This window comes from Urocitellus parryii, chromosome 11 (assembly GCF_045843805.1).
Source record: "Urocitellus parryii isolate mUroPar1 chromosome 11, mUroPar1.hap1, whole genome shotgun sequence".
Classification (NCBI taxonomy): Eukaryota; Metazoa; Chordata; class Mammalia; order Rodentia; family Sciuridae; genus Urocitellus; species Urocitellus parryii.
The window spans coordinates 106,289,162-106,308,007 of NC_135541.1; the positions used below are offsets into that span (position 1 = coordinate 106,289,162).

The 18,846-nt window shown below is 37.1% G+C and overlaps 1 protein-coding gene and 1 pseudogene across 1 annotated transcript; one reads left to right on the forward strand and one right to left on the reverse strand.

Annotated features, from left to right (window-relative positions):
- The first annotated feature begins 1,065 nt into the window (after positions 1-1,065).
- LOC113186632 (thioredoxin-related transmembrane protein 1 pseudogene) lies at positions 1,066-1,767 on the forward strand (annotated as a pseudogene).
- A 10,032-nt stretch (positions 1,768-11,799) lies between these two features.
- On the reverse strand, positions 11,800-15,835 carry Bcl2l15 (BCL2 like 15). Its single transcript, XM_026394183.2, has 4 exons — positions 14,901-15,835; positions 14,506-14,627; positions 12,914-13,138; positions 11,800-11,885 (listed from the first exon to the last, which is right to left on the reverse strand). The coding sequence occupies exons 1-4, from the start codon at positions 15,025-15,027 to the stop codon at positions 11,868-11,870; spliced, it is 492 nt and encodes a 163-aa protein (XP_026249968.1). The 5' UTR covers positions 15,028-15,835; the 3' UTR covers positions 11,800-11,867.
- Positions 15,836-18,846: the final 3,011 nt, after the last annotated feature.

The window sequence follows — 18,846 nt, forward strand, 5'->3', positions numbered from 1 at the left end:
CATACATAGATTCTGTCTCAAAACAAACAAGCCTGAAGAACAGTTTCTATAGTAGACATTTTTACTCTGCAACGAATGTCTTAGAACAGATATTGTTTCAGGAAGTCATTCTGTATGTGTGGCATTGGCCCTGACAAACAGCTGTTCTTGAAAAAGCTTCAGTGCCTCAGTTTGCATAAACTCTCTCCTCAGTGGGTACAAATCCACCCAAGGTCTAATTCAGTGTGAGAACAAACCCAAATGAGCATATTATCTTGGTTCAATAAATGATATGAAAACAAAATTAGTCTGAAATAATCCTGAGGAAAACTGGGAAATATGTTGTTTGGACTTCCTCTATTGAAGATATTAGCAATCCTTTCTGTTTTCCCAACATTATTCAAACTCCTTTCAGGAAATCATGATTCTGAACATTACCAAGAGGCTGCATCCTCTTTATTGGGCCCAACAGTAAGAAAGGAGATAGTTGAGGTGTCTTGGTTATAGGCAACTTGAAGCCAATATTCCAAATAGTTTTGATCCCAGTCCACATAAATTAAAATGAACTATAATTCCTCAGCAATAATGTTGGAATATGATAATATTTCTCAGATTATCCCCACCTAGCATTAAGGTGACTTTCTTGCTGCTCTAAATAATCCGGTGTTTGATTATTTAAAAACACATAAAATATGGGAAAACTTCACATTAAAAAGAATACAAAATTTTGACCCATGCCTGTATTCTCAGAGACTCAGGAGGCTGAGGCGGGAAGATCACAAGTTCAAGGCCAGCCTTGGCAATTTAGCAAGGCCCTAAATAACTTAGTGAGAACCTGTCTCAAAACAAAAAATAAAAAAGGCCATGGTAAAAATGCCCCTGGGTTCAATTCCTAGTACAAAAAAAAAAATTAAAATCACAATAAAATATATGTAGTGAATCCTAAAAGATGAAAAAAAAAAGAGTCAATTGTGTGTAATGGAATTAAGGATGCTTTTAAACTTATACAACTTTCTTAATTAGAAAAAACTCATAAAAATTCATTAATTCATAGCACCCTCTGGGCATCTCATAGTTCCCCTGACCATGTTAGTGCTGTTGCTTAACTGGAGAGAGTTGCTGGAAGGAGAGTGGATGACAGAATTTCATGCACTTGGTGTCCTGTGTGTCAAAATCTTCAACCAAAATTGGAAAGTTTTGCCGAATGGAGAGAATTATTGAGGTTAATGTTGCAAAAGTAGATGTCACAGAGCAGACAGGACTGAGTGGATGGTTTATCACAACTGTTCTTTCTACAATTTATCATTGTAAAGATGGTGAATTTAGGCGCTATCTGGAATCAAGGGCTAAGAAGGACTCCATCAACTTTATAAGCGAAAAGGAGTAAAGAACATTGAACCTGTTTCATCATGGTTTTGTCCAGGTTCTGTTCTACTTGCCACAACTATTTTATTGAAGACCTTGGATTACCAGTTTGGGGATCATACACACTTTTTGCTTTAGCAACTCTGCTTTCAGGACCGTCATTAGGATTTTGTATGATATTTATGGCGGACTGCCTTTGTCCTTCAAAAGGGCACAAACCACAGCCATACCCTTTTTAAAAAAAAAAAAAACTTATTACTAGAATTTTCTCAACCTTTGAAAAAAGTGGAGGAGGAACAAAAGGCTGATAAAGAAGATGTTTCAGAAGAGGAAGCTGAAAGTAAAGAAGAAACAAACAGACTTTTCTCAGAATGCAAAAGACAATGCTCTGTGGGTCCATCGTTGTCCACTGGTAAATCCTAGTTAATTTTTTTTAAAATGAATGTTTTTCTCCTTTATTTATATGCAGTGCTAAGAATCGAACCCAGTTTTGTTATTTATTTATTTATTTATTTATTAAATATTTATTTTTTAGTTGTAGCTGGACACAATATCTCTATTTTATTTATTTATTTTTTTGTGGTGCTGAGGATCGAGCCCAGGGCCTCACACATGCTAGGTGAGCGCTCTACTGCTGAGCCACAATCCCAGCCCAATTACCTTTTTAAAAAATATTTATTTTTTAGTTTTAGGTGGACACAATATCTTTATTTTACATTGATGTGGTTGTGAAGATCGAACCCAGTGCCTCATGCATGCTAGGTGAGAACTCTACCACTGAGCCACAACCCCAGCCCCAGTTTTGTTATCTTAACATCATGATTTTAATAAAAACTGAAGATTGACCACTTTTTCTTTTTTGGTACTGGGGATTGAACCCAGGGACCCTCAACCACTGAGTTCCATCCCCATCTCTTTTTTATATGTTAATTAGAGACAGGGTCTTGCTGAATTATTAGGGCCTCTCTGAATTACTGAGGCTAGCTTTGAACTTGTGGTCCTTCAGCCTCCCAGGCCTCTGGGATTACAGGTGTGCACCAGGCCCTCTGGCTTGATCATTCGTTTTTATGTGAACTGTGACTTGCTTTATATAGTACAGGGTTCAACCTAGATTGTTGGATTGAACAGTTTTCATTAAGAAAATAAAAGCAGGTACAAAAGTTTACAGTATTCAAGTTGATATGTCAAGAGCTATGTAATGTTTTGAACAACTAATCAAAAACAAAAACAAACAAAAAAAACATCATTGAGGTAAAAAAAAACAAAAACAAAAAAACAGCAACGAAAACATGATAAATATGCAACTGCAAGATATCATCAATTTGAATGTATGAAATATGTCAAGAGCTATGTAATGTTTTGAACAACTAATAATAAAAAAAAGATATCAATTTGTTTAAATAAATTATGATTTAAATTTTAAAAAAGTTTACAGTATGATTTAAGAGCATTATAGTTGTTTAAACAATGTATAATTTTGAAAAATCTGAAAAAGCAATAACATTTGTCCATCTTTGTTTAATAATAACCTGTATCAAGTCTGAATTTTAAAAAATTACATTTCTCAATGTTTGCATTATTGGGGTATTTAAGATTAGAGAAGATTTATCATTTGATATGATTTTTCTCAGTTTCACTGTGTGGAAAAAAAAAAGAACATATTTCCCATAAATGGGAACTTTTTGCCCAATGTCTTGAGAAATGTATATTTCAGTGATAACTCTGTGGTCTTTTAGAGATATAGTTCAAAATTTCCTCATTTTTAAAATTAGGCAACTAATAAAAAAACTACCTTGTTTTAATTATAGTTTTCTGCACATCATATTCAGAATATGCTACTAATTAAGAAAGTTTTTATAAGCTTAGGTGTTCTCTTGATTCCTATAATGGTTAATTGCTTTTTTTTCTGTTCCCTTAGTCAGTGTGTGGTTTGTATTTTTTAACTTGCCATGGATTATATACCTCAAATTAGATGATATAAACAGTATCACTATTATACTTACTATTGGTAAATAGTACTTTTTTGTTGTTTCAAGTTGAAATTTACTGAGAGATCCATCGAACTGAGCTATATTGATAATTTGAAATTTTGGTCATTCACTCCAGATTTTACATTACTATTGTTGAACCTTGTCTTGAATTTTGTCCTTGTCTTGAATTTTGTTATTTTGGTGTTTTGGGGTTTTTTTTTTTTTTTTTTTTTTTTTGGTATTAGGGATTGAACTCAGGGGCACTTGACCACTGAGCCAAATCCCCAGCCCTATTTTATATTTTATTAGAGACAGGATCTCACTGAGTTGCTTAGCTCCTCACTCTTGCTAGGCTGGCTTTGAACTCATGATCGTCCTGCCTCAGCCTCCTGAGCTGCTGGGATTACAGGCATGTGCCATGGTGCTTGGCTTGAATATTTTGACTTTGTTCTTTTTCTTTTTTGTTTTTAATGTAAAGGTGGACATTCCTGATTTTTATATATATATATATATATATATATATATATGGTTGTAAATGGACACAATACCTTTATTTATTTATTTATTTTTATGTGGTGCTGAGACTCGAACCAAGTGTCTCACATGTGCAAGGCAAGCGCTCTACCATTGAGCCACAACCCCAGTCCCAACATTCCTGATTTTTATTTGACATAGAAAAGCTTTGGTATTTTAAACTTTGGAAGTTCAAAGCTTAGTTTGATATAAAATAAAGTTTGCTTTCTACTTAGGAAAAAAAAAACCTTTGAAAAATTTATTAATTTGTTCAACAATTTTATTGAGTACCCACTAAATGCAAAACACTGTTAGTTCTGGATATACAATGTAAGAAAGCAGAAAATGGTAACATCCTTAACCAGTTAATAAAACATCTCAGAACTAAAGGTATTAGACATGATTACTGATAAGAATTGAAATATTCCAAACTAAATTATTTGCAGAGTAGCAAAGCATAATCCTAAAATGAAAATAATCTTCCATGTTCGAACAAATAAGATATATGGTTTCATAATCTGTCACCTTAGTAGTTCCTCACTATCATCAAAATTAGAACTTTATTCTTTATTAGATAAAAGTTAAAAGATACCTAATAAAACTTAAATCTTTTTTTTTTGTGTGTGTGTGTGCTGGGGCTTAAACTTAGGGATGTTTTACTACTGAGCTACATCCCTAGTCCTTTTTATTTTGAGACAAGATCTTGTTAAGTTGCTGAGTGTCTTGCTCAGGCTGGTCTCAGACTAGTGATCCTTATGTCTCCAAAATTGCTGGGATTATAAGCATGCACCTCTGTGCTTGGCTAATCTATTTTTCCTCAACCCCCAATTTCAGAACACTCTTTTACAGTTTCCTTAGGGAAGGAAAAGAGAAATAAATGTAAGAAAGAAACTTTCTTAGATACTGCCATACATAGTTTTTTTTTTTGTTTTCTTTTTTTACCTCAAATCTAAGGATCTGTTCATAGTGTCTTATTAGAATTGCAGCACTTTTTTTTTTTTAAAGCAAGCAGCTATTCTTAGGAGTTGACTCTACTGTAAAACCAAAAGGTATAGAAACATTGTAAAATTACTAACCTCAAAAACCCACTTAGCTACAGGGCTATTTCCTGAGCAGACCACTCAAGTGAGCAAAAAACAAGCTTAAGGAGAAAACAAAACAAAATAACCTTTAGTCTTATTGTTAACAATCTGAGCTGTTATTTAGTTTTTTTTTTTTTTTTACAGATTTCCTTCTACATATACTAGATGGCAAGAAGAGCATAATGCTTTTCAAGGAAGATAGTGTTGATTCATTTGTATCTTATGGGAAGTGCAAGAGCTGCAGAGGGGAACCAAGTCATGCAACAAAGTTTGACAAATACTTAGAAGAATTTAAGATGAATCATTTAAACCAGTCTGGCATGGACCATAAGAGAGTGTTCTGAAATATGGGGTTGAGCAAAAATAGATTAGCCAGGCTCAGAGGTGCATGCAATGAAAAACTCATAAGCAATTTGCCAAAACCATCAAGGGTGAGCTCTAGGAGGGAGTGAAAGTGCAGATGTGCACTTGGAGGAGTTAAAATCTCACTGCTGCCTCTTGGGTTCAGAAGGAAGAAGATAACAGGAGTGCCAGTCCTAGTCACCTGCTCCAACAAGAGGGTGGTGTGCCAGTTTGAGGGGAAATATCACCATCATGAAGGAATTAGGAATTAGAGAGCAGAAAAGTTTAAGGAGAATTCCAGGGGAAGTTATTAGGGCAAGATAAACTAATCAAATAGGAAAAACACTCCAGTTTCTCAGAACAACCTTCTATGAGGAGGCATGTTCTACCCTAGGGAAGCCACTTACCCCATCTTAGCTTTAGTTTCACAATTCTTGCCTTTCCACATATCCCTGGGCCATTGATTCAGTGTAGGCTATGGGCATTATCTGTGAAATGCTCAGTCCCTTGTAAGCATTCTCTTGTTCACCAAGGCCTGTTGGTCCTTTCTGTTTAATGTCTTAGATTCAACTTGTCCTGTCTATTCTCACGTTAACTACCATTCCAGTTTTCACATGTTTTCTATAGTAATGAGCTCTTAGATGATCTTCCATATATCTATATATCTTCCAGTCTAGAGTCTCCTGGCAACAAAGGTAGATGAAAATTCTTTTAATTTTTTTTTCTTTTTGGAGTTGTAGATGGATATCATTCCTTTATTTTGTTTATTTTTATATGGTGCTGAGGATCGAACCCAGTGCCTCACACATGCTAGATAAATGCTCTGCCACTGAACTACAGCCCCAGCCCCAAAATTCTTATATTTCACTTTAATACAAAAGTACCAAAATACTTACAGATAGGCTTTAGGAACAAATCCAGATTCCTCAGCTTGTTGCCAGATCCTTCCCCATCATCTGTCCCCACCCAACCTCTCCAATCACATCACCTACAGACTGTTCATTCTACTACCACTTCTTTTGCTACTTCTTACCTTTACCCCTATTTTCCCAGCATGAAAATAAAGCCATAAAGTTCAGTCACCTGTTTTTTAAGACTCTTGCCCCTTGGGCTGGAGATGTGGCTCAGCGGTAGCGCGCTCGCCCAGCGTGCGTGCGGCCCGGGTTCGATCCTCAGCACCACATACCAACAAAGATGTTGTGTCCACCGAGAACTAAAAAATAAATATTAAAAATTCTCTCTCTCTCTCCTCACTCACTCTCTCTATTTAAAAAAAAAAAAAAAGACTCTTGCCCCTAACTCTATCTTGCCATGATCTTCTCTTAGTTTGAGCCCCTACAATATAAGTCTTTATATTCAGATATAGAAGTTTTTAAAATTATTCATTTGCTTCTTGCTCCCCATAATTTTCTTTTAAAGAGGAACTTATTCCAAAGAGGATATGCAAAATGCCATCTATAGTTTCAGGTCAAAGGCAATGATAGTGTCTTCCATGCATTTGTATAACTCCCTGTACTTAACATGTCTTGAGCATACCTAAAAGAAATTTGTTGTGATAAAGTATGCTATATTAAGTGGTTCGACTTTGGTGAAAAATCCACTTCATCTTGGTTTTTCATTACACTATTTACTCCAGGTCTCTATGCTGGCACAGTCTAGGTTTCCATTTCACTATGCCAGGAGCAGATGGGCCTTCACTACAGGGAGGCCCAGCAACTTGGCGAAGAGCACTTCCCCAAATGCTGCTGCCCAAGTGGTAGGGCTACTGAGGCTCTGAGTCCAGCTCAGAAAGGCCAGAAAGAAATGACCTCTTTCAGCTCCAGAACAGACTTATTTTAAAAGAGAAACTTGTTCCAAAGAGGATATGCAAAATGCCACCTATAATTTCAGGTATATCAAAAGCAATGAAGAAGAGACTCATAAAATACCTATAATGAAGCTTGTTTAACTTGTCGTGTTTTTCACATTGTCCTCAGAAGAAAGGTCCCTTAATCTGCTGTTTATCATGACAACATTTTGAAACCTCATCAAGCTCTTCAGTTTACCTGCTACAGACTTCAGAGTCACCTTCCCATATTCCACATAGGGGATCATACTCTGCCCTCGGTTCCAAAAAACCCCAAGAGGCAAAAGTCAATTCATAACTTGCAATTGAAGCAATTTAACCTTTAAAAAATAGAGTCAGGACTTTTGGTGAGGCTTTGAATCTTGCTCAATGTATAATCAAACCTGAAGCTTCATTTTAATCACTTATTAATTTAATGAAGATTTATAACATCCATATACATGTGAGAGAATGGAGGAGAGGGGTGTTAGAGAAGAGTACAACTAAGTACCCATTAAGGATCCTGTTTTCTAATAGGAACAACAAATATACAAATAACTACAATTGAAGGCTATTTGTGAAAAGAACCATAAAAGTGATGCAAATAAGTGTAAGGAGCCAAAGATCACTTTTTTGGGGTTTTCTAGATAGCCTCTATGGAGGAAGTGATCATTGAGTTGGTCTTGAAGATTTCAATACGTTGAGATGAGAAAAAGCAATATGAAACAGAAAGCAGTAGAGGCTAGAAAGGGCAGTTGGGGTCACATCCTGGGGGGATTTGAATCCCAGGCTGGTGGAAAGCCAGGAACCTTGCCATGCTGGGAATAGAACCCAGAGCCTCACACATGCTGGGCAAGTACTCTGTCACTGAGCCACATTCCAACCTCAAATTTCTTTTTAAAAAACAACTTTATTGAAGTAGTACTGACATACAACAAGCTACACATGTCAAACTGTACACTTTTGACATGTACGTATCCCATGAAACCATTACCTCAATCAAGATAATAAACATACTCAATTACCCTAAAAAGTTTTACTGAAGGATTTTAAGAGCATGGAAACAAACTAATGCTTCTGGAAAGTGTTTCTTTTCTTTTTAATATTATCTTTAGTTGTAGATGGACACAATATACTTATTTATTTATTTGTTTGTTGTGCTGTGGATTGAACCCAGTGCTTCACACATGGAAGGCAAGCACTCTGGCACTGAGCCACAATCTAACCCTGGAAAGTTTCTTGATTGCTCCTTTAAAAAAAAAAAAAAAAGCCTCCTTTTGCTGGGCATACTTTCAGCAACATTTTATATGTTATTAGGATTTTTTTCTGGTTAAAAAACAAAGCAAAACAAAAAACAGTGAGTAATGCTTTCTGACTCCGAGACCCACATATTATAAGGGAAGACAGGAAGGAATAAATGAGGAAGATTAACTGGATGATTAGGACGAAAGAGGGAAAAGGGTAAAAATGACTGAGCCAGTTGGATGGCAATCTAGGAGAGTATGAGATAAGAAAGGCATGCAGAAATAAGCATTAGTTTGTGGATTTGAGAAGAAGAGAAATAAATCATACTTAGGAATCACTCACATTAAGTGAAAGGTGAAGCTCTAAGACTGACTTACGTATGTGAGAGACAAAATTAATGGAGAAAAAAAAAAAGCCAATCTAGAACCTTAGGAACTCCAAATCACAGGGGTTCCAAATTGCTAACAGTACAGTGTTAAATTATGCCAGGTACTAAGATGAGCCCTTTACAGAGTATATTGTTTCATATATCCCTCACAATATTCTTATGAAATAGTTACTAAATAATCTTTGTTTTACAGATGTGGAAAGTAAGGCACAGAGGAATTAGGTCACTTGCCCAACGTCATATAATTACCCTACAGTGAAATTAAATTGTTAAAATTAGGCAATCGGAAGGCATTCGTCATCTCTGAGCTAGACAAGGTCTTCTTCCAGCAGCCCAATCACTTAAGCTTTCCTAAGATGGGATGACCTAGCAACATGAAGCAGAGCTGTTTGACCCACTTGCCTGGTATAATCTCAAGGGGCACTGTATCTTCTAACCTCAATACACTGCAGTATAATTGGAACTAAATTCACAGTCTGATGTTTTATGGGGCAAAACAGGATGAAATAGGGAGCTGGTATGATAGAGGGGAAAAAAGAAAAAGGAGGGGCTGGCCTGACTTTTTTTTGGTACCAGGATTGAACCCAGCGTCACTTTACCACTGAGACCCATCCCCAGCCCTTTCTATTTTTTATTTTGAAGCTGGGTCTCACTAAGTTGTTTGGGGCCTTGTTAAGTTGCTGAGGCTGGCTTTGAACTTGCAAAAGCCTGCCTCAGCCTCCTAAGCCACTGGGATTACAGGCATGTGCCACCATGCCCAGTTTACTATCCAATTTAGATTGCACTTGCTAAAACTGAGTTCAAATGCATAGACAGAAGAATTTTATTTCATAAACAGCATTAGTGAAAGTGAAAATATTATGCTTTTGCCTAAGAGGTCAAATACCACAAAACTCACCATCTTGATTTTTATATAAGGGACTTAGATATATATCAACTGTCTTAGGTGGTAGTAAACATGGCTAATTTCTACTAAAAAGAAAAAAGAAATTTTGTCTCTGGATTATTAACCTATTGTGATTTTTTTCCAGGAATAGAAAAAAATAAGTATTACTTGGAAAAGCAAAAATATATTAATAGATTCGTATATTTATTTCTCTGCATTTAAAAGCCAGAGAGATGGCTGGCTGAGGGAGGGAAAATAGTTAGCTTTGGTAAAATTCAGGCAAAGTCACTAACACCTGATTTAATAAGTACATATAGCAGTATTTTCTTCCTGACATTCAAGTAAATAGTCTGTTGTTGTTGTTTTAGAATGTGTAGCTGATGACTGCCTACTAATTGACTATATTTTTAAGGACTACTGTGAGACACACAGATCACAGAATAATTTTTACTTACAATCACTTTTGCTTGTAAGGCCAAAGAAATATACCTTTAATCAGAAACTCAGGAACCACAGAGCTCGCTGACTGACTGAAGACTCTCTCCTGGGCATGGTAGCACATGCCTGTAATCCCAGAGGCTTAGAATGCTGAGGCAGGAGAATTGCAAGTTCAAAAGCCAGCCTCAGCAACTCAGCAAGGCCCTAAGCAGTTTAGTGAGACCCTGTCTCAAAATAAAAATAAATAAATAAATAAAAAGAACTGGGGATATGGCTCAGTGTTTGAGCACCCCTGGGTTCAATCCCTAGTACCTAAAAAAAAAGATTTAAAAAAAAACAAAAATAAGACACCTTCAAACGAAGTTCTGAAAAAAGGGCTTAGTAACTTTGAGTTTAATTCCTAATTACAACTGTGTTTATAGAAATTATCAGAACTGTAACAAAGCTTAAAATTACTCCAGAAGAAATGTTCATTTAGCTCTAGAGCAGAGATCAGCAAACTTTTCCTGTAGAGTCAGCTAGTAAGTATTTTAGACTCCATAGGCCACATGGTGTCTGCCCTTCCTATTCAACTCTATTGTTGTAGTGTTAAAGCAGCCACAGACACTATATAGACAAATGAGTGACATTACATTCCAATAACACTTATTTACAAAAAAAAAAAAGAAAGAAAGAAAGAAAGAAAAGAAAAGAAAGAAAGAAAAAGAGCAGGATAGATTTGGCCTATGGTTTGTAATTTTTCAACTTTTTTTCTAAAGTGATAGTTCTCAAACTCTATGTGCATTAGAATCACCTATGGAGTTGAAATGATAGGTTCCCAGGCCCCAGTCTCCACTCCTTACAAAATCAAAATTTCTAGGGGTGGGACTTGGGAATCAGCAATTTAATAAGACTCACAAGTGCTAGGTGAACCATACTTTTAAAAACTCTGGCCAGACCCATTGGATCACTTATGTAATCCCAGCAACTCAGGAGGCTGAGACAGGAGAATCGCAAGTTTGAGGCTAGCCTTAGCAATTTAGTGAGGCTCTAAGCAACTTAGTGAGACCCTGTCTCAAAAAATGAAAAGGTCTGAAGATATAGCTTAGTGGTAAAGCACCCCAGGGTTCAATCTCCAGTACAGAAAACAACAAACAAAAACTCTGTGGTAAGCAACTAGCTTCATCTAAACTGGGGTGGCGCTACAGTCCTAAATGTGGGTTGGTACTTCCTACATCCTGTGGCAATAAACATGCAGTAATTTTTAATCTTCCTTTGACCTTTTCTAGTAAAAGGCTAGATGAACAAACTGCAATTTTTGGCTTTCAGCCTCTAAAATACATAAAATTAATTCTGCTCAGGTGAAATTAACATGAAATTTAGGGATAAATTTGAGAGAAAATCAACTTGATATAATGTAAGATTTTTCAACCCAAAGTCTCCCTTTAGATTGCAAAATTAGTAGACAAGATCCTTACCAAAATAGAGGGCTAAATCTGAAAGAATAATTTCTAGTGTTCTCTGTTTCCTCCAAAATCTCCAGCAAAGGCCTGTCCTGTTGCCTAGAAATTTACCCATAACAAGTCATTACTTTGTGTCTGGAGGTCTCTGCTTCAACAAAATCTCATTAAAATTCATGTAAAGAAAGAAAGAAAGTATAAAATCTCCATAGGCTTCTGGGAGTTTCTCCTGACTTTAATAATCAGTAGAAAATTACTTATTCAGCTAAGTTCAATTCTGCCAGATGAAGCGAGTTTTTTTTTTTTTTTTTTTTTTGTCCATTTTAATTGCCAGAAATCAGTCCCTGTTCAGTCAAAGAGGAAGTGATGTTGGTCTGGGGAATAATTCCACTTCTTCAGCTCTCCAGATTTTCCTAGGAAGAATAGTGAAAATCCTACAGTCAAAGAATGGTCTTTAAAAACTTCCTAAGTGTCAGGAGTTTGGTGCATTACCTGTAAATCCCAGAACCTCAGGAGGCTAAGGCAAGAGGATCCCAAACTTGTAGCCAGCCTCAGCAACTTAGTGAGGGCCTAAGCAATTTACCAAGACCCTATTTCAAAATAAAAAATCAAAAGGGCTAGGGATGTAGCTCAGTGATTAAGCACCCCTGGGTTCAATCCCAATCTCCCCCACCCCCCAAAAAAACTTCCTAAGAAACCAGTGAATGATCTGTAGATAATCCAGGGAACAATTTTGTTTTTTAATTTTTAAAAATTTATTTGGTGGTGGGGATTGAACTGAGGGGTGCTGTACCGAGTTACAGTTTTATTTTTTATTTTGAGACAGTGTCTCACTAAATTGCTCTTGTTGACCTCAAACTTGCAATTCTCCTTCCTCAGCCTCCCAAATTCTTGAGGTTATAGGCACCCCACACACACTGTTCCTCACCCCACATCCTAGAAATAGAGAAACACTCTATGACAGCAGAGGTTCCAACAATTACTAAGACATAGGCTTAGAATGTCTTTTAGTTACCACTACAACAGATGAGATAAACTGCTTTTTTGTTAGATAATATTAAAGTTCTGAATTTCCTTAAAACACATTTAAGGATGTTAGAAAAAAAAAGACCCAGAAATTCACCAGGGAACACACTGAAGCCAAGCAGAGATTAGAACTCTACCAACAGTATACTTCATATATATGATTATTGGAAGGGAGTGGAGATGAATTTAGAGTCTGTAGACAACACTTTAGGCAATATGACTCTCGGCGGAGCCCAACCCCCACAGGCTGAGCTTTCTTCTACTCCCCTTTCCCATGGCAACAATTTTAGCCAAGTAGGGAGGCCTGTTCTCTGGCTTGGTTTCCAATTTACAAAAAGGGTCATAGTTAGAGTCCCAGGTATTAATACCAAACAGTGCAGGTGCGTAGCAAAGGTAGGGGCTCCAACATACTTACCCATCCCCCCTGGCCTTGAATGAACTCTCGGATGGCTTGGTTCCCATTGATCATACTCGTCATGGGCACAGCCATCTGTCTCACCACTTCAGGAGCCACATGGGCCACATATTCAAAAAGTTTCACTGACACTGCCAGAAAGGCTCTCTCATAAACTAGGCTGGAATCCTGAGCACACCAGGCCTTGCTGAGGAACTGCACTGTGTCTTGGAGTACAGCTCCTACCTGAGGAGAGAGGATCTATCAGTAGAGTACATCACTCAAAAAGTACAGGAGACTGCCGATATAGGAATCCAGCAGAGAAAGTGCCTCCCAAAGAGTGGCCAATGTGCCACTGGTGATACCTGAAGTAATATTAGGGGACAGATGGATAAACTTTTCTCCTTTTAACATTTTAATGAGTATTAGAAAAACATGGAAATAGCCCATCAGATCCATGGTTTCATATTGCTTAGGATGAATAAAATGAAAGAAAAATGACTTTTGAAAGAAAAATATTAAGTACATGGAAGTACAGTAAGCCAAATTGTAAAGGTATTGTTTGCATGACTAAGAAAATTCTAGGCAACTCTAAAGTAAAAGAAAAAAGAAACAAAGCTCTTCCTTTTCATCTTTCCTTTCCCCTTTCCAAATGACTTCATCCAAAAGCCATTAGGTGGAGCCAAACATGGCCTTTTGGGGTTTGGGGAACTAACAGTGGTCAGAGGAAGGTTTCAAGAGTCCAAACAAGTTAAGAAGGGAATCACATGGAAGGGGACCCAGATCTAAGTTTCTGAACATGTTTTTTCATTAAAAGAAAACACAGCTCCCTGGAGAATGGATGACTCCAGACAGCATGGAAAGTAAAGATCTTCTACTAGAAATTAAAGAAGTACTCAAAGTATGGTACACATAAAAGAGTCATGGTCCTAATCAAAAGGACTCTCACCAGAGAAATACGAGACAATTTGAGCATCTAAATAATGATAGTAACAGATGATAACTTCCTGTTGAGTAATGTGGATATTTGAATAATGTGGAAATTCATAAGTTGTAGTGATATAAAAGTAAACAGATTGAAATTGTGATGGGTTATAGGATATTTACATAGTTGCAAAGTACCTCTTTATAAAACTTATTAATTACACAGGGGAAAAGAGTAAACTTCACAGTGGAAAAGCAAAATAAAATGGGGCAAAATAAAATCTTGTGTTAATTGATAGGATGCACCAGGTGTGGTGGCATACACCTGTAATCCCAGCAACTCAGGAGGCTGAGGCAGGAGGATTGAAAATTCAAGGCCAGCCTTAGCAATTTAATGAGTCCCTAAGCAACTTAGCAAGACCCTATTTCAAAATAAAAAATAAAAAGGATTGGAGATATCACTCAGTGGTAAAGTGTACCTGTGTTTAATCCCCAGTACCAAAAAAAGAAAAAGAAGAAGAAAAAAAAAAAAAAAGAATGGGCAATGGGCATTTCCTGCTGTATCCCCTTAGATAAATATAAGCCCTCAAATCTTTCACAGGACATTCCTAGTCACAGTTTATATAGTAAGAAAAGGAGGTTTGAAATAGAAAAGAGTAAAAAACAATAGCAAGAAGTAAACAACTGACCTGTCCCTGAATGGTTTTTGCAATGACGTTTTTAGCAGAAGCTTCCAATTCTCCATTGAATTGGTCACCCAACATCTGAAGGCGACCAGCAATGATAGCCTCATCAAAGCTGCAAGCCTCTCCTAAGAAAGAGGAAACAAATTGGTCACAATGCTTGATGGAATAAGTATCAGGAATCTGGGCAAAGGGGAAAACTTCTCTAGTCTTTTAAACAATTTCTCCCCAAGAACTTCAATGTGCTATCAACACCAGTAGTCAGAAAATTTTCCTTCACTGAGAATCTCTTTCCCTTCAGGGGTTGCTAGAAATTTAGAGTTTACTTAAGATGAAATTTTAAAAAGCACACTCAGATTCTCTGGTTCATTGTAATCACCATCTCAGGTCAGGAGCCTTACCTGAGTCAGGTTTGTCTATGGAGCCCAGGTCCCGCTTGGCAACGTGCAATGTTGGGCTCAGGAAGTTTGTGAGTAGAGTGTTCACGATGCATTCTGTTTGTTCCTCAAAAGTTTTGGGACTCTTCATTTTAGATGTTTGCTATTAAATTTTGCTCTTCCACAAAACAAGCAGTTTTCAGCTCAACAGGAAGTTAGAAATACTGGTAAACCAGCAGATGTGTCCACAGCTTGTAGTTTCCTAACTGAATTTGTAGTTCTGGAAACTTTTTTCCACCAGCTTTCTTTAGAAATAGCTGATCAGAAAGGTGGGACTTCTCTTAAGAGAAGGGCTGAACTGTAGCTCAGTGGTAGAGCATTTGCCTAGCAAATGGAACTGGGGAGTCTTGTTGAAGACTTTCAGTTCCTTAGCTCAGAATCACACCTGAGCCAGTATACATAGAGTAATGAATAACTTTTATTGTTAGATAGCCAATTTAGATCTAAGATCAAGTTGAGGAAGAGTCTCTTGGGTAATTTCATTAAGAAATACTTCCTGTTAGGTTTTGTGTATATTGTAATTTAAAGGAAGTTTTTGAAGAGATCAACATTCAACTTCTGATTATAGTACTTACTGGACATAATCATACAGTGATTATTTACTGAGCACCTATATGTAGTAAGAAATGATACTTGACACAAATAACACAGAAAATGACACATAACACACGAAATGAGATTATAATAGGGAAGCAATCCTAGGGGATTGGGAAGGCTGGCTTCCTTAAGAGTGGTAACATCAGAGATGAGTTCTGAAGGAGATTCACCAGGCAAAAAAGGAGAAATTAAGACTATTTGAGGTGGAAGGGAAAGCACACATAATGACTAAGAGGTGGAAAAATCCCAACTTAAATGTTTGATGAATCATAAATAGTGATTATACAAAACATAGGGAAATTGTGAGAATTAAATTTATGGGGATTTATGTTATGGGGATTATCTTAAGTGTCAGGTATGCATCAAATGTTAAGGATCTTCCCTTTAGCCCAAGGCCTACTGACCAAGGTGAAAGAGAACAGAAATTCACTAACAAGAGAATTTTCCCGAAGGATTGAATTCCATTATTGTTTTAAGAGATCTGAGGATTAGACGCTTACATGTGATGGCTGCATTCTTAATTTTGCTAAATCCAGATTTTGGGTCTGCATCTTTGAAGCATCACTCAAACCTATTAACAACCCTATCATTTAAACCTGTCTGACCTGATAAAATTATTAACAGCCCCAACTAATAAAATTCAAGCATAAATAGCAAGTCAGTTACTCAGAATAATCAGAGCCAATCTTGTTGTCTGTTCCACACTAAAAGTACAAATGACTACTACACGCTTATTAAAATAGCCAAGACAAGGAGGGCTGGGCATGGTGGTGCACTCCTGTAATCCCAGCAGCTTGGGAGGCTGAGGCAGGAGCATCACAAGTTCAAAGCCGGCTTCAGCAACTTAGTGATGCCCTAAGCAACTCAGTGGGACTCTGCTTAAAAATAAACAATAAAAAAGGATTGGGGATGTGGCTCAGTCCTGCTAGGTCCAATCCCTTATAAGTCCAACCCACCCCCACCCCCCAAAAAATGACAAGGAAGAATTTAGATGACTAGACTTCAAGTGATAGATAATTGATGAGGCAAATTCATCAGTTGTAACAGTTATATGGTTGGGGATGTTAATAGTGAGGAAGACTGTATATATAAGAGCAGGGAGTATATGAGAAACATCTGTACTTTAAATTTTGCTATGAACCTGAAATTGCTTTTTATTTACTTATTCATCTGAGGTATTGGGGATTGAACCCAGGGGAGCTCTACTTTGAGCTACAACCACAGCCCTTTTTATTTTTAAAAATTTAAGACAAGGTCTAAGTTGCCAAGATTGACCTCAAACTTGGATCCTCCTACCTCACTACCTCAGCCTTCTGAGTTGCTGGGTTACTGAATGTGCCACCACACCTGGTCCTAAAAATGCTTAAAAAATACACACACACACACACACACACACACACATATATCTTTAGTGTTGGGGCTGTAGCTCAGTGGTAGAGCATTTACCTAGCACAGTGAGGAACTGGATTTGATCCTCAGCACCACATAAAAACACATAAATAAAAGGTTAAATTCTGGGGCTGGGGATGTGGCTCAAGTGGTAGCGCGCTTGCCTAGCGTGCGTGCGGCCCGGGTTCGATCCTCAGCACCACATACAAAAAAAACCGAAGATGTTGTGTCCGCCGAGAACTAAGAAAAAATAAATATTAAAATTCTCTCTCTGTCCACCCCCCTCTTTAAAAAAAAAAGGTTAAATTCTTTTAAAAGATCTTTAAAATAAATCATAAATCGCTTTTGCACTAGGAACAGAAATTAAGTTCCTTTGTAGCTAGAGGGCCATTTTAATTTGTTATCATCTATCACTCATCCTCTTTATAAGACAATAAGACTGAAACTTGAGTTAATACTAATAGTTTTAAGACCTTTAACATCAAAAGAGCCCTCAGAGTTTTGTATTTCTGAGTTGGGTTTGACATGTGGCTAAGGATGTGGAGTGAAAACTGCAAAAACCCTGTGAATCAATATGTATTTCTAAGAAAAGCCTTACCTATCACGGTATCTGTTTGTGATTTTCTTATATCAAGTGCATTCATGAATTAGATTACAAAGTCTATTACAAAAAAAAAGGGAATGTTAGTCTAATTGACTTATTTTACCTCAAACTCCTCATTTCACTGTTGATACACTTATGGAAAATGCCATCTCTGGAACCTAATCTTCATGCCTTTGCATTATTTCATATAAGCAATGTTGTAAGGCTATAGAAACGGGACAGGCTTTAATGGGCAGTGTGGAATAACTTTTCATCCTTTGTTTACTTCACTTTGGGCCTTCAGTGTGGCACCCTTCCAAACTATCCTTTCCCCTCAACCCACAGACTTTCACCCCTGAAGTCTTACTATTGTGCTCCTAATTATTACTGAAAAATTGTGAAGCCAGAATTTGGTATTATTACTTGTTTCTCTTGCCTCCCTCTGGCCAGAACAATTTATATCCCTCCTGGAAAAACTTTTTCTTATTATATTATCCTGGATAGAAGTCCAGGATCTTGTCATTTGCACCAAATGTATATGTGGATGAATCCTAGGATGCAGTTCTTCTCAGCATGGAAACCTATAAAAAACAAGTCCCCTAACCACCCAATATCTGAGAAAGGGACACAATAATTCTAATAGAACTCCCATTCAAAAAGAGGGAGAATGGAGACATATTACAATCATTGGTCCACAACTATAAAATTATGATCAGTAACCATGAAGTGACTGCCTCTGCCATGTTCCACACCATGTCTTCCTGGGCACTCATTATATAAGTTACATACTGATTACTCGTTAACTTAGGCTAACATTAGAAGACAATTATTCTCAGAACACAGTATCAACTACCCTCAAAGACTTTTAAAGATAAGCATCAAGGGGGCTGGGGTTGTGGCTCAGCGGTAGAGTGCTCACCTAGCATGTGTGAGGCACTGGGTTCGATCCTCAGCACCACATAAAAATAAATAAAATAAAGGTATTATGTCCAACTACAACTAAAAAATATTTTTTAAAAAAGATAAGCATCCACTTACATCACACTATCAAATTAGACGTATGAGCTGGGTGTGATGGTGTGTGCCTGTAATCCCACTGATAGGAACTGAGGCAGGAGGATCGCAAGTTCAATGCCAGTCTCAGCAATTTAGCAAAGTCTTAAGCACTTTCGGGAGACCCTGTCTCAAAAAATACAAAGGAGCTGGGATATCACTCAGTAGTAAGGTACCCCTGGGTCTAATCCCTAGTACTTTAGTGGGTTTTTAAACAGCAAAACCACAAAAATCCACATGTATGCAGATGATAAATACAGTTCCTAAGGGCAAGAAACATTTAAGAAT